The sequence below is a fragment of the Neodiprion virginianus genome, chromosome 5 (assembly GCF_021901495.1).
Source record: "Neodiprion virginianus isolate iyNeoVirg1 chromosome 5, iyNeoVirg1.1, whole genome shotgun sequence".
Lineage (NCBI taxonomy): Eukaryota > Metazoa > Arthropoda > Insecta > Hymenoptera > Diprionidae > Neodiprion > Neodiprion virginianus.
Window position 1 is genome coordinate 11262692 of NC_060881.1, and position 13974 is coordinate 11276665.

General features: G+C 35.0%; 1 protein-coding gene across 1 annotated transcript; it reads left to right on the forward strand.

The window, feature by feature from the left end:
* Positions 1-1782: 1782 nt before the first annotated feature.
* On the forward strand, positions 1783-12007 carry LOC124305028 (myeloid differentiation primary response protein MyD88-like). Its single transcript, XM_046763975.1, has 7 exons — positions 1783-2367; positions 3767-3963; positions 9560-9655; positions 9922-10049; positions 10140-10308; positions 10395-10563; positions 10684-12007. The coding sequence occupies exons 1-7, from the start codon at positions 2255-2257 to the stop codon at positions 11105-11107; spliced, it is 1296 nt and encodes a 431-aa protein (XP_046619931.1). The 5' UTR covers positions 1783-2254; the 3' UTR covers positions 11108-12007.
* Positions 12008-13974: the final 1967 nt, after the last annotated feature.

Sequence of the window (13974 nt, forward strand, 5' to 3'; positions counted from 1 at the left end):
TTTACTCCTTAAGAAACGCTTTGAGTTATAGGGCCCGGTACGGAAATTATATGAGGAGTAAAATCAAGTGCAACCCGAAAACTTGAGGCGTTATAGAAAGAGACAAATATATATGTTGAACGTGCAAAAGAATGAGGTGGAATACATTGCACAACGTATCCTATACTCGGGGTCTCCTCTTTGTACGGTGCTTCGTAGTCTCACTGTATAGTTCATTACCTCTGGTCTGAGAGTTGAATGTGCGCGCATGTCTGTACGTGCGTGTTGTGTGCATGCGGATGAATTTATGAGACGTGACGTTATCACGTCAAAATATTTGAAAATATGGAAAGAATTGATTTAGATGATAATGAAGAAGAATCCGAAAAACACATGGATGCGGTTAATTGGTAAGCTTATCGTTTACATTTATGAATAATATACATTTCAAATACGAACAACTAGATCTTTTATTTAGTGTTTTTATTATTTTTGATTAATTGATTTAATATATTTTATATTTATATATTATTTCATTGCTTATATTAACCCTAAGCGGCACACATTTTTCCTTACTTACTATCGACTTGAATTTTGTACTCGAGGGTTTCTGGGGTCGCTGATTACGATTCTGCACTCAAAACTTGAACATTCAAGATAGCGGATTCAATATGGCGGGCCAAACGTGCAAAAAGTCGTTTGACAAGAGCGAAAGTTCGTACTCAGGGGTTTTCGAAGTCGATGATTATGAATCCGCACTCAAAAGTTAAAAATTCAAGATGGCGGATCCAATATGGCGGACCAAAACGCAAAAAGTCGCTTGACGAAAGCGAAAGTTGGCACTCGAAAGTTTTCGGAGTCGCCAATTACGGACCCGCACTCAAAAGTTAGAAATTCAAGATGGCGGATCCAATATGGCGGACCGAAAATGTAAAAAGTCGTTTGACGGGAACGAAAGTTGGTACTCAGGGGTTTTTGCGGTCACTTATTACGAATATGCACTCAAAATTTGGAAATTTTTGAAGTAATATAAATAATCCGAATAATTACAGATAAATGTTTGTTTCTCTTATCATTTTGGAAGATGCGTTCATTTACTTTCTTTTTCTATTGGATATATATTATAATTATCGTTCGTAAGGAGTAAACTCCAGTCGTGCGTCGGAGCTGACACACGCACTTTTTTTTATGTCCTCGATGAGGAAATGTGTTTTAGAGCAATAAATCGAGCAAATATTTTTTTTCTATGACGATATCTCGGTTTCGTTTTCAACAATCTAAGTGTCAATAACTTTCATTTAAATAAAAACGTTACATCGGTAATGAATGCATGTGACTTAGCACTAATGACTCGGGACTTAAATTTCGGAATTTGATGAGTAATACCCGTTTAGTCTACGAGGGTACTTAACTGGGTAATGACATTGAAATCTATCGCAAGTGTTTATTACTTTGAGTCGTTACAGTTGAGTTCGTAAATTATTGTATATACGTGAAATGCTTCACGGATATGAGCTTGCCTCATGAAATAACGGGCAATGTGGCGTGTAAGAAGTATCGATATAACAGAATTGCACGTTACGATGGTAACGGTGTATGTCGGTATTGGACTAAGAACTATGGTAAGAGTGCATAACACTCTCTTATGGTAACTGCTCGACGGTAAGGTAAGGCGCCGCCGTAGTTATCGGCTGAGACGTAACACTCGTACCAATTTACAAAAACTGTTTTGAAAATGTTCATTCCAAGCGATCCTTGTCATGACAGACTCCATTGTTGAAAACAATCTTAATCTACAACTACACTAATGCACGCCTACTCGAATATCTCACTTATATACATGCCTGTGTTCGTTCAGTATTTTCATTGCTGTGCAATCGCTTCTCTCCCCAGCCGCAAACCACCTGCTGGGTGCGAATCGTAAGGTGGGAGGAAACTCACCTGTTGATTAACACATGCGCATTTATACTCTTTGGACTACGCCTTGGAGGATCATTCTTTCACGTTAAGCAATTACTGCGAAAGAAACACATTTATTAAAACTCTTGTGACAACTCAGGAGTAAACAAGGAGTATCCTGGCATATCCTCTTCGGGGTTATAGTCACACGGAAGAAAAAGAAGAAACTCCCTCCAGGTCTATGTTGAAGCTCTGTGGTTAACCTCCGTGAGATGAAAATACGCGACTGTTTGGCCTAATTATCAGTCAGTGTCAGTGTACGATCAGAAGCTCAGAAGACGGAAATCACGAGATTTCGAGGTTAACTTATCCTGCTATGACGGACTTTTCAACGGTGCCAATTGTTGCTCTCTCGGATACGACCAAGGAATCAATTTCGTCGTTACTTAATCCTACAAAATGCTTGCCAGCAGACAACGGATTGCCAAGGTAATGAATTGCAACGCATAAAATTTTCAACTTTGTGGTAAGGTTATTCATATAATCTAGCTCATGTAGAAATAATCTTGACCTCGTGGTTTGAATGTTGCAGAAGGATCTTGGATATATAGGTCTTGTATTAACAACAAATATATAATGTCAACGTTTCGACTCTCAGATTGGAGTCATCCTCAGGACAATCTTTAATACATCTATTAAAAAACAAATATGTACAAATATCTTGCTGATGACGGCAAGAATGTATGATAGAACAACTAACCTTGGCAAAATTTCAATTTAGGCTTATCCATGATACGAAGGGTGGCCTTACAATAAAACAGAAACAGAAAAACAGGATGGAAATGCCCATCACGTGCTAAAAACCAGAATTAGAACGGAACTTAATGATATATATAATGAAAATATGGACATCGAGTAAGGAAAAGTAATTTTATATCGCATAATCAATTAATAGACAAAGTGAAAAAATGTCAGTCTATAAAACAGTGTCTCGTTATATTAGTTGTCTCTTCTTCCTTATTTCTCCATTGCTCCATTGAAGATATTGTTGATAAAAACGGCGAACCAGTCAAAATTTACTGGTCTACCTTGTCTTACACTTTTTCTATGTCTCTATTTATTTTCTTCCTTATTATCTATGTTCACTCTCTACAAGTAATGTATTTCTATTTACTCGTATCCAATTCGCTTTTCGTAACAACCTTTGGACAGAAATTGGTTCGCCGTTTTTATCAACAATAACTTCAATGGAGCGATGGGAAATAAGGAAGAAGAGACAACTGATATAACAAGGCACTGTTTTATAGACTGACATTTTTTCAGTTTGTCTATTAATTGATTACGCAATACAAGGTTAATTTCCCTTACTCGACATCCATATTTTCATTATATATATCATTAAGTTCCGTTCTAATTCCGGTTTTTAGCACGTGATGGGCATGTTCATCCCGTTTCTCTGTATCTGTGTGTTAATACGAGGCCACCCTTCGTATTATGGATAAGCCTATATTGAAATTTTGCCACGGTTAGTTGTTCTATCATACATTCTTGCCATCACGAGCAAGATATTTGTACGTATTTGTTTTTTGATAGATGTATTGAAGATTGTTCTGAGGATGACTCCAATCCGAGAGTCGAAACGTTGGCATCATATATTTGTTTTTAATACAAGACCTATGTATCCAAGATCCTTCTACAACATAATCTGGCTCAACATAACCTAACTTGGCCCTTTTTTTTCTTACCTCACTCAATATTTTTTTTTTTTTTTTCAGAAAACCCACCGCTTTATTTTACTTCTGCCTGACTAACTAATAACGAAAGTTTCAAATTTATTATTACACTTGCGTCGAAAAGCTATTGCTAACTGTCTGTCATTCTTTATTAGAGATTGGAGAGGATTGGCGGAACTGGCGGTTTTCGATAGCGTGGACCTACCCAATCTGTCATCCAAGTCAGATCCGTGTGGATATATTTTGAGCATAATACAGAAGAAAAGTCAAGGTCTTATGTTTGCTACATTTCAAGCATTGTTGGAAAAATTGGAGAGATGGGACGTCATCGACGATACAGCCGCTCTAATGGGTTGGTACAGTCAATTTCTGGTTTTTATGCGTGCCGCCTTGATTCAAGTGGATGATTCATGTTAGGCGGACTATTTGCTTCTCCGATATTTTTCCAATTTTGTATCTCTACAGTTGTTTGCAGGAGATTCAGTCTTTATGTTGTTAGTGTGATGGCCCAGTGGGTCTAGAATTTGTCAGCAAGCTGTAATCACAGTTTGCTGAGTGGTTAATACGAAGAGTGGCCATTGGAATCACAAAGAATCATGGGTAATTTCGAATGTTCTACATATTCGTAACATTGGTTCTGATGGTCTTGTTATGTGACTGCCATTCTTGAGACTAATCTTGTTAGCTCCAAATTCACTTCTGACATAAAAGCTTACACTGCCTGCAATGTTTCCTTCTACTAATCAGAGGCTGTGTGAATTAATCAGTTATCACTGAAATCTATGGATCCAAAATTGATAAGGTTTCATGGCTCTGTTATGATCTAGATTTTTGTTTACACCAGATATGCCTGGTTTGAAGTAGCAATTCAAAACGTTAATTTATGTATATTTTGTATGCTTTATGGTTAACTTCAATCTTTTCGTCTGCATTACTCATCTATTCTGGATACAGCTATTAAACAGGGTGAGCACTGTCAGGGGAAACCAGGAAAATTGGGAATTGTCAGGGGAATAAAAAATTGGTCAGTGAATCATGGAAATGTCAAAGAATTTCAAACTTGGTCACGGAAAAACAGAGATCACCAAACATCTAATGAACAGTTGGAAAGGACATTAAAAAATTCTCATTCATTATTGAAAACAAAAACATGTTTCACAACTCTATGCAACAGAAGTGAAACCTTTGGGCATTTCGAACAATACCACGCAGTGTATAATTGTATATAATACGTGTACAATATACGTATGTGTACACTAGGGTAATCCGTATTGAGACTGTTGACAAATTTTTCATACCCCCCCCCTCCTCCTCCCCAATCGATGTCAAATAATTCAAAAAGAATTCCCCAATTTTTTCAGATTTTTTTCTCTCTAACCTCTCATTTATTCATTTAAAATATACGAATTTCGGCAATATTCTCAGTATGTATTTTATTGTAAGAGTAAAAACGGTTAAAACAATCTGCAACTGCGAGATTTTTGTAGGCATAGTGCTACTACTGAAAAAAAATTCACATCATCGTACAGGTAATCCAGACGAATTGCACACCCACTAAATGAAAAACAAAGTCCGATTTAGAGGCTGTACAATTCTTCCAAATTGCCTTGAATGGTAATACAAATTTTTTATCAGACAGCATCAATGCCCACTGAAATATTCCGGTTAGAGATTTAAAAAAAAAATTACTCGTACAATCAAATTTATGCTGAGAGTGCGGCTGGAATACGTATATTTTAAATTGGGATATCCACTGTCTTGGTGGGAAGGATTAGAGTTGAGAGAGGAATGCGAAAAAAAACGGAGCATTCTTGTTCAATTATTTGGAGCTGATTTTGGGGGCGAATGATGAGGATTCAGCGGAGCCCTGAATATGGACCACCCTAATATCTATATTTAGATGTGTTTTCATGTAATTTTTCCTGAAATGGTTAAATTTCCTAATGAATGTACATTGAAATGAAATTAATAACTGGGGACTTCTAGCACCAATAAAAACAATAAGAACTTTAGCCAGGGAAAATTGGACAACTGGTTAGGAAAAGTCAGGAAAAAGTCTGGAATTTTTTTCCGAAAAAAGTGGCCACCATGTTAAAGTACAGCATTCCATAGTTCAATCGCTTGGTGAAGTTTTTTTATATGTGAAGTTTGTGTAGGGTTATAAAAATGAATGAACTGTATATCAATGTAGATGAGGTCTATGTGTGAAAAGTGTGCATACTTCAACACCATCGATAACAGGGTGACGACAGACTGTGGAAACCAGGAATAGTCAGGGAATTATGATGAACCACAATAAAAGATTTACTTTTTTTATAAATTCTTTTTAAACTTCAACTATGCTTCGTAAATTCAGTTAATTAAGTTAACTTTCGGGAATGATATTCTTCAATTATTAATTATTTGTATGAAACGAAGCAATACTACGTATTTTTGAATCTGAATTTATGTATTGAAAGTGTACAATTTCTAGAGCTTTTTGTCGTAAAAGCTGCCCAACATTATCCAAGTTTTGTGGTAAAAGATCAGGAAATTCTGAATTTTTTACAGGGAAAGTCAGAGAATTTCATTTGACTAAAATTGTTACCACCCTTGATAAGCGAGCTACATAGAATCTGAATTCAAAGTTACAATTGACATTAAAAGTTTCCAAAGTTGTAATTCACTCACCAGGTTGAAGTTCACGACACTGGCATATCAAAGTGTTAGAAAAATTTGTTATTCCAAAACTCTTGAATTGTCAGAACATCACTAAGCTGTTAACCATAAAGCGCAACGTAAAGCATAGTTATTTTGTAATCATGACTCCTACCAACCAGTCCTCAAGTTGCCAAATAGCAATTTTTCGGAAATTGTCATTATTTGAACATTACTAATTACAAACTTATGTTAATGCAATGATTTCTAATCTCCAGCAAAATAGTAACTTACAGCATCATAAGTCAAAGCTAGGTAGTGATCATATGTCTAGTAAGGTCGCGTAATCAAGTTTATTTGTCATTGATACTTGAAAGATTCATTTTTCAAAATCTAAAATAATTTTTCATGTAAAACTAATTTCAAACGACAGAAAGATAATATCTGAAGCCTACCTTTCGTGTTTTGATCAGATGAAAGGTAATCTACTATACAATGTAAAACTGACCGAAGAACGATGAATGTAAATACCTGGGAAAATCAATTTTGTAAAATAGTTGAGCAATGATTTGTGACGGACTGAGTTTTAGAAATAAACGTCATACGTATTGAAATTGGCACATCATGAAACTATCAAAGAAAGACAACGATAATTGATTAGTTTCATATTTACTTACTTCAGCCTAAACGGGTCTTGATTCCACACTGTAGTTTTAGAATTATTCTTTCTATCCCTTGAGGGAGTTGACAATAAACTTCCAATAAAAATAAATCAAGATTTTATGAAAGGAATGTATTTTTTTCATATTAATCAAGCGAATGTCAGTCTTAACTGACCGTGTTAAATGCCACTTACTTTGACTGTTATCAAAGCCTACATACCGTTAATGTGAAAATGATGCAAACAATGCAACTCACATATAATACCGAATAAAAATACCCCAAAAAAGTTTTGTTTTACACAAAGACAATTGCTTGGGTATTCTCATTCAAAATGCCTTATACCTTTTTGATTGAATGTGTTTTGTAAGTTGAATTTTTACTAATTTGCTGATAAACAAATCTGTAAAGTTCCGGCTCTATATTCAACCATCATTAGCAATCAATAATAACGCATTACGCACTCTTTTTGGCATCGCCTCAACTTCAGCTCAAGTTATAGGTGGTAATTATAAGAATAATGAATTGTTGCATTTCAATCATATCTGTATGGTATGCTAATTTTAATGCGCTGACTGCTTTCTCCTAAAACTTTGTGATCCACCTTCATCAAATAGAGTTGTTACAAACTTCACAAACAGTTGCTCAACTGTTTTACAATGTATGTACCAAAGTATTTACATTATTTGTTTTCTGCCAGTTTGACATTATTTTGCGGATTATCTTCTACCTGATCAAAATACAAAGCCAGACGACAGCTGTTATTCTTTACTCCTTGAAAATATATTTTACTTGAAACCGAATGCTTATCCCAGACTGTGAATATTTATTCTTTTGGGAATCAGTGTAAACAATGAATTTTAACCCCTTGAATTTCTACAGATTACCAGACATGTTTAAAATTTGTGACGTTTATTATATTTAAAAAAATACGTCGAAAAAAGAATTGTCCACTGTAACCATTAAGAAATTGCCACTTCTACGTCAGACTTGAATAGAAATCGGTCAAATTTCTGTACGCTCCGATTGTACTAAACATCATTTATCTAACTCATATAATCAGACGTCATGTATTATTGAAATGAAGAAACCAGATACCGCGTATTATTCTCTTATTTTTCCAAAAGTTCTGAAAATATAACTCAGTATCCAGTCTAAAAAAACCGAGACCCTAAAATTGCTTGCAAAACATACATTTTCAATTTGGAGAACTCTGAAAGATTATCGAACCAGTCTAAGTAGTCCAGTATCCAATTTCTAATAACAATACAAAACGTACGAATAAAGACATGATGCAAATATAAAGAACACCGGCCCACAAAAAAAAAGTGGTTTGTACATTTGAACAGACCCACTTACCTATATGTATTTTGACGCGCTGAATCCGAATCTGAGGTCTGTTTGGTCCGTACACCCTCAAAATTTTCAGAAAAGTGCAAAAAAATGTAAAAAAGAAATGGAAACACTGCAGTTTTGGTGATGAAAAACAAATTTTAAATACAAATCATTATAAGTTTTACATGTGATTCGATCCGTTGAGTATAAATCTGAAGTTTATTTTGCCTCTAGGCCCTTAAAAATATGAATCAATTGCAAAAAATCCCTAAAAATTGCTATAAATTGTATTTACAGTAATAAAAAAATTGATTAACCGTGATTAAATTTATTTCTCACATATTGTGATGTACTAAATCCAAATAAAAAATCTGTCAATGTGAATCAGTCAGAAATTTACCAAAAATCGTTCAAAAAAGCATAGAAAGATAAGGTAAGGAATGAGCTTTATCGATTTCAAGATGTTCTTTGTTTGTGTCGAACGCTTTTGCCTTCAAATGACATACGCAACGGGTTTCTATTTCGTTTTTTATTGTCCTTCGTTATTTCTCTCTTCAGCGTCCAGCAAAAATCTGCCATCATGTTGACATTCCACTTCCCTTGTTATCGATAAAGCTCGTTCCTTACCTTATCTTTCTACGTTTTTTTGAACAATTTTTGGTAAATTTCTGATTGATTCACATTAACAGGTTTTTCATTTGGATTTAGTGCATGACAATATGTGAGAAATGAATTTAATCATGTTTAATCCATTTTTTTATTACTGTAAATGCAATTTTTAGGGATTTTTTGCAATTTAATTGTATTTTTAAGGGCCTACAGGCAAAATAAACTTCAGATTTATACTCAGGGGGTCGAATCACATAAAAAACTTGTATGATTTATATTTAGACATTTTTTTGATCACCAAAACTGCAGTGTTTCCATTTTTCACGGTTTTATGCCCTTTTCTCAGAATTTTGAGGGTGTACGGACCAAACGGACCTCAGACTCGGATTCAGCGTGTCAAAATACATAAAGGTAGGTGGGTCTGTTCAAATGTACAGACCACTTTTTTTTTTGTGGGACGGTGTAATTGAAGGTATTAAAACTTGATCGCATTTGTTATCAATAGAACTTCACGAACACAGATTTGATTGTAAAAGACAATACTTCACATAATGTGTTTGAAAATACTTAGCACCATGGACATCAAACAGTTCCTTACAAAAAAAAATATTCTGCCTCTGAAGATTATACGATATTTTGAATACGTAGAGGCAAAACCATCGAGAAATTAATTTAATTTGTTTCATTTTTTTTAATTATATGTACAGAGAGAGATGCTCAGATCTATAAACAATGTTCCCAAAGAACGTTAACATCGGCAAATGCTATTGACAACCATGTTGAAGAACAGATAATAACATACGGTAAGTCTTTCAATAATTTCTCACACAGTTGTCTATTTTGTCTAGATACGGCTTGCACAGTGTTCGTTAAAATTCGGAAAATTGTTAAAGAATAGTTGTAAGTTTTAATATAAAGCTGGATATCATTACTGTATCGTTCTGCCATTGTATTATGTCACTCTGTGTAACGTTACCTTAACTTCAAATCGAGTAGATAAACTGCAACCAGGTTATATGATTTTTTATAAAGTGTCTTTATTACTTAACGTGTTTGTTGCTTATTTCAGATGATTTGTGGCGAGTGCCACAAGGCTTAGGCAAACAGCAGTATGATGCATTTCTTTTATTCGCTGAAGAAGACATCAATTTTGTCGATGAATTGTGTGAAAAGCTGGAAGATAAATATGAACTCAAGGTACAGTATAATGTTGACAATTTGATATTCCTTTCATGTTTAATTAAAACTACATCGTTACAATAAATGTGATGTTGAATTTTTTTCCAGCTTTGCAGAAAAGATCGAGACTTTATAGTTGGACTTCCATTCGAACATTCTGCAATAATGAAATTGATATCTGAACGATGTAACAGATTAATTGCAATATTATCTCCCAATTTTGTGAGAAGTTCAGTAACCGAATTTTTCGTCAATTTCACTCAAGCACAAGCAATAGGTAAGATTCTGCCCTTGATTTATGTAATAAACAAGCTATTAACATTCTTATAATTACCAATCCAATTATTTAAATTTATATTTTAGAGACAAGGGCGCGTAAAATTATCCCCTGCTTTTACAAGAGATGCGAGGTACCAGTCCAATTGAGATATTACCACATATTAGATTTCAACATACAGAGCAAGAATTTCAACTTTTGGGAAAAATTAAGCAAATCGATAAAAACCCCAGATGTTCGGTGTCGTGAAACAAGGTAAATGGTAATTTTTTAATATGTCGCTTAGGATTAAGAGTTTGACTCGCTCGTTATGTGGTTATTGAATGTACGAAGCCTACCCCAGTAACCTGAATTTGTATGTTTTGATTATTTTAGAGCAACTGCCTTACCTACACCTGCAGTTGAGAAATCAAAGCCGTGTAAATTTTTACAAGATACAGAAAGAAACGAATGTTCCATGGTTGAAAAAGTTGGTGAGGTGAAAAAAACTTCCTGCGAGTCATACGAGCCGAAACTACCGTGTAATGTCGATAATGTTGACGTGGAACCTGAGATAATACCTGAAACAGTTGCACAGAAATCGAAAGGACCGTCGAGGTTTTTCAACTTTAAAAAATTCTTACCTTCCAAACAAAGTAAAGTAAAATGTTCATCGAAAGAACTCAATGAATCCAGAAGTCTGTCCGCTTTCGATCTTTCATCGCTTGATTCGATAAATTCTCTATCGGATACCTGTAAAAAGAAAAAAACTACTAGTAACAAATATAAGAACAAAATTAGCGTTTTTATGAAATCGTGATTGTGAAAGATGGTTTTAGTCGTATTTGGCACCTCATTGAAGAATAGAAATTCTAACTGTAGTTGTTTATGTTTACTTGTTCGGTGGACGTACCGATGATCCTCGAAAAATACTCTTCATTTACACTCATAAGCCAATAACTCCGTTTCAATAATTAAGAGTATTATCATTTACTATTGTGATAATAGCAAGGGTTGCCATGGAAGTTGGAAAACTTATAAATGGCAGGAGAATTATAGTAGAAGAGAAGGTCAGAAATTTCGTACAAGTTCTTTCGACAGATATCGAAGGTAGAGTAGTTTTTTTTCTTCGCAAGTACTTCAAAAGTGGATGCACGGATTCCTTGTAAGCAGGATTCCCATTGAATCACTGAACCGGTTTGGATGAAATTTGCACGGGACACTGATCTTATCGCCAAGATGGACCTATCACATTTCTGGTTTCGAAATGGCAGCTGCTAACTTCGTCGTCTTTCGAGATATCCAAAATCAAATGTCGCGAAAACAAGTGATCATGCCTTACGCAAAAAACTGAAGATCTTTTCGGTTAAGCCGTCTAGTTTTCATGAGAAAACTCGTTCTTGCCAAATATATCGTCAACAATCACCATCATAAAATTCTTGAAAAACCTGAGGTTGAAGTTGCTTCATGTATTTCACGATTTGCGCACATGTTTCATTATACAGAGTAAGAGAAAAAATTCAATTCCTGTCACACTAAATCATCGATTTCCGCACAAAATGTCTATTCGTGTAATTATTGTATAAATCAACCAAACGTATAGTCAATTGACATCTTTTATTTGTATATAATGTATGTATATAAATTTGTCATAACACAAATACAACATGTATGATGTATATTTTTACCACTGTATATTTAAATAAAATTAGGAAAAATAGCTCTCATAAAATGATTATACTCATCAACTTCAACAGCTTCATATGAATTATATTCTGAATTCCTGGAACACCCGTACCTCACCCTCACCACTTCAATGTGAATTTTTTGTGTAGATAGTACATATCACATAATTAGAAAACTCCATGAGGGAAGGTCGATTTAAGTCGGGATCTTGTACTATAGTCACTTCGTGAAACTAAGTTTATCGGGAACTGCGCGTGCACCAAAAAGCCATAGTGTGTAAAATTGAGAATCTCAGCTAAGCGCATGCGCCAGTGTCATTTTACCGTATTGTTCAGAAATAGGGTATTTTACACACGCTCCACAAGTTTCGAAACCTAAACTTTCCAAGCATATGTTGGAAAAAATGTGTTTCTTCGAATCGGGCAACAGATGGACTCCGTTGAGAAGAAAATTCGACTGCACATGAGTTACGTATTACTAGCATAACCATTGATTCTAGTATGGTAAATCTGCATTTGATCAATCAATCGATTATTAAATTACCTAGAATCGGCGATTTTCCCTTTCTTACGTTATTGGTATAAAATATATAAAGCAAAATGCATGTCAAGGGTTGAGAGAGGGAGAAGAGCAAAAATTTCAAGCTACCCGATAGCAGCCTAGCTGCTGATTCCGCTGTGAATACGCTTAATGCCCTGGTCGATTTCTACTTTGACGTATATATCTCCAAATATCGAGGTCCACGTATTTCAAACAAGGAAAAGGGTTCAACAGCCCACAAGACACGAAATATTTCAGAAACATTTCAGAAATGTCACAACATTGCAGATTCCGGACACAATTTCAGGATTATTTCTGAAACGTATCTGAAACATTTTAATTGCAATACAACATTTCCAGTATTTCAGAAACGTTTCAGAAATATTTCAAGCGCAATATAAGATTTCCCCAAGTTTTGAAATGTTTCAGAAATATTTTGAGTACAGGGGCCGTCCATTAATCGCGTGAGGCTTGAAAGGGGGGGGGGGGGGGGTTGACAAAAATCACGGGATGTCACAGGGGGGGGGGTTGTAATACGATATCACGTGTATTTATTTTTTCATTATTCACCTTTCTATCTAGACATTTTTATCATGGTCCTTAATATCAGAATAAGATAAGATTATATTTTATATCTGTGCTTAGGATAATATTCTAAGATATTCTGAAAAATTTTAGATTTTTTTTAGATACTAAAAATACACGGGATATTGGGTGGGGGGTGGGGGGGTAGTCTTAAACCTCACCACGTATCACCAAGGGGGAGGGGGGGTTGAAAAATGCTTAAAAAAAGATCACGTGATTAATGGACGGCCCCACAATATAACATTTCCGCGAATTTTGAAACGTTTCTAAAATATTTCGTGCTGCGTGGCAGCCTCATTGCATATGCAATTCTGAACAAAAACACTTTAATACTTTTTCATTTGACGCAGAAATAATAAAATGGCACGGATTCTACGAATTTACTATTGCGATTTCTTTAGGGGGGTACTTGTGCTCGATCCATACCTATGCCTACTCTTATATCTCTTCTTTTCAGTCTTCTACCAGAATATTGCACTTTTTAGTATTACTGGACGTTTTGATATTATTGTTATTGTTATAGTCTTTATCCGTTGTTGTCTCGAATTTTGCACACATGTTAGGAAAAATAGTATACGGAACTCGAGCGCGAAACAGGCATTTCCCGTACTTGATGCGTAATGTAATATTTTTGCTCTTATCCCTTCAAATGTTAGTGCTTGACAGAAAAAAGATCCTTCCGGAAGATGAGCTCTTCAGCTCAAGTCCAACAGGTCGCTATTTCGATTTTTATCTCCCATTCGTCTGACATGGAAAAATTTTACTTTTCGTTAAAAGTTAAAATATTCGTAAACCACTTCATATTTTTTAAATTCGAGGATAAATCCTTGAAGCTGATTATTCAAGTTTTCCAAACCTCTATAACAAAGCGTAGTG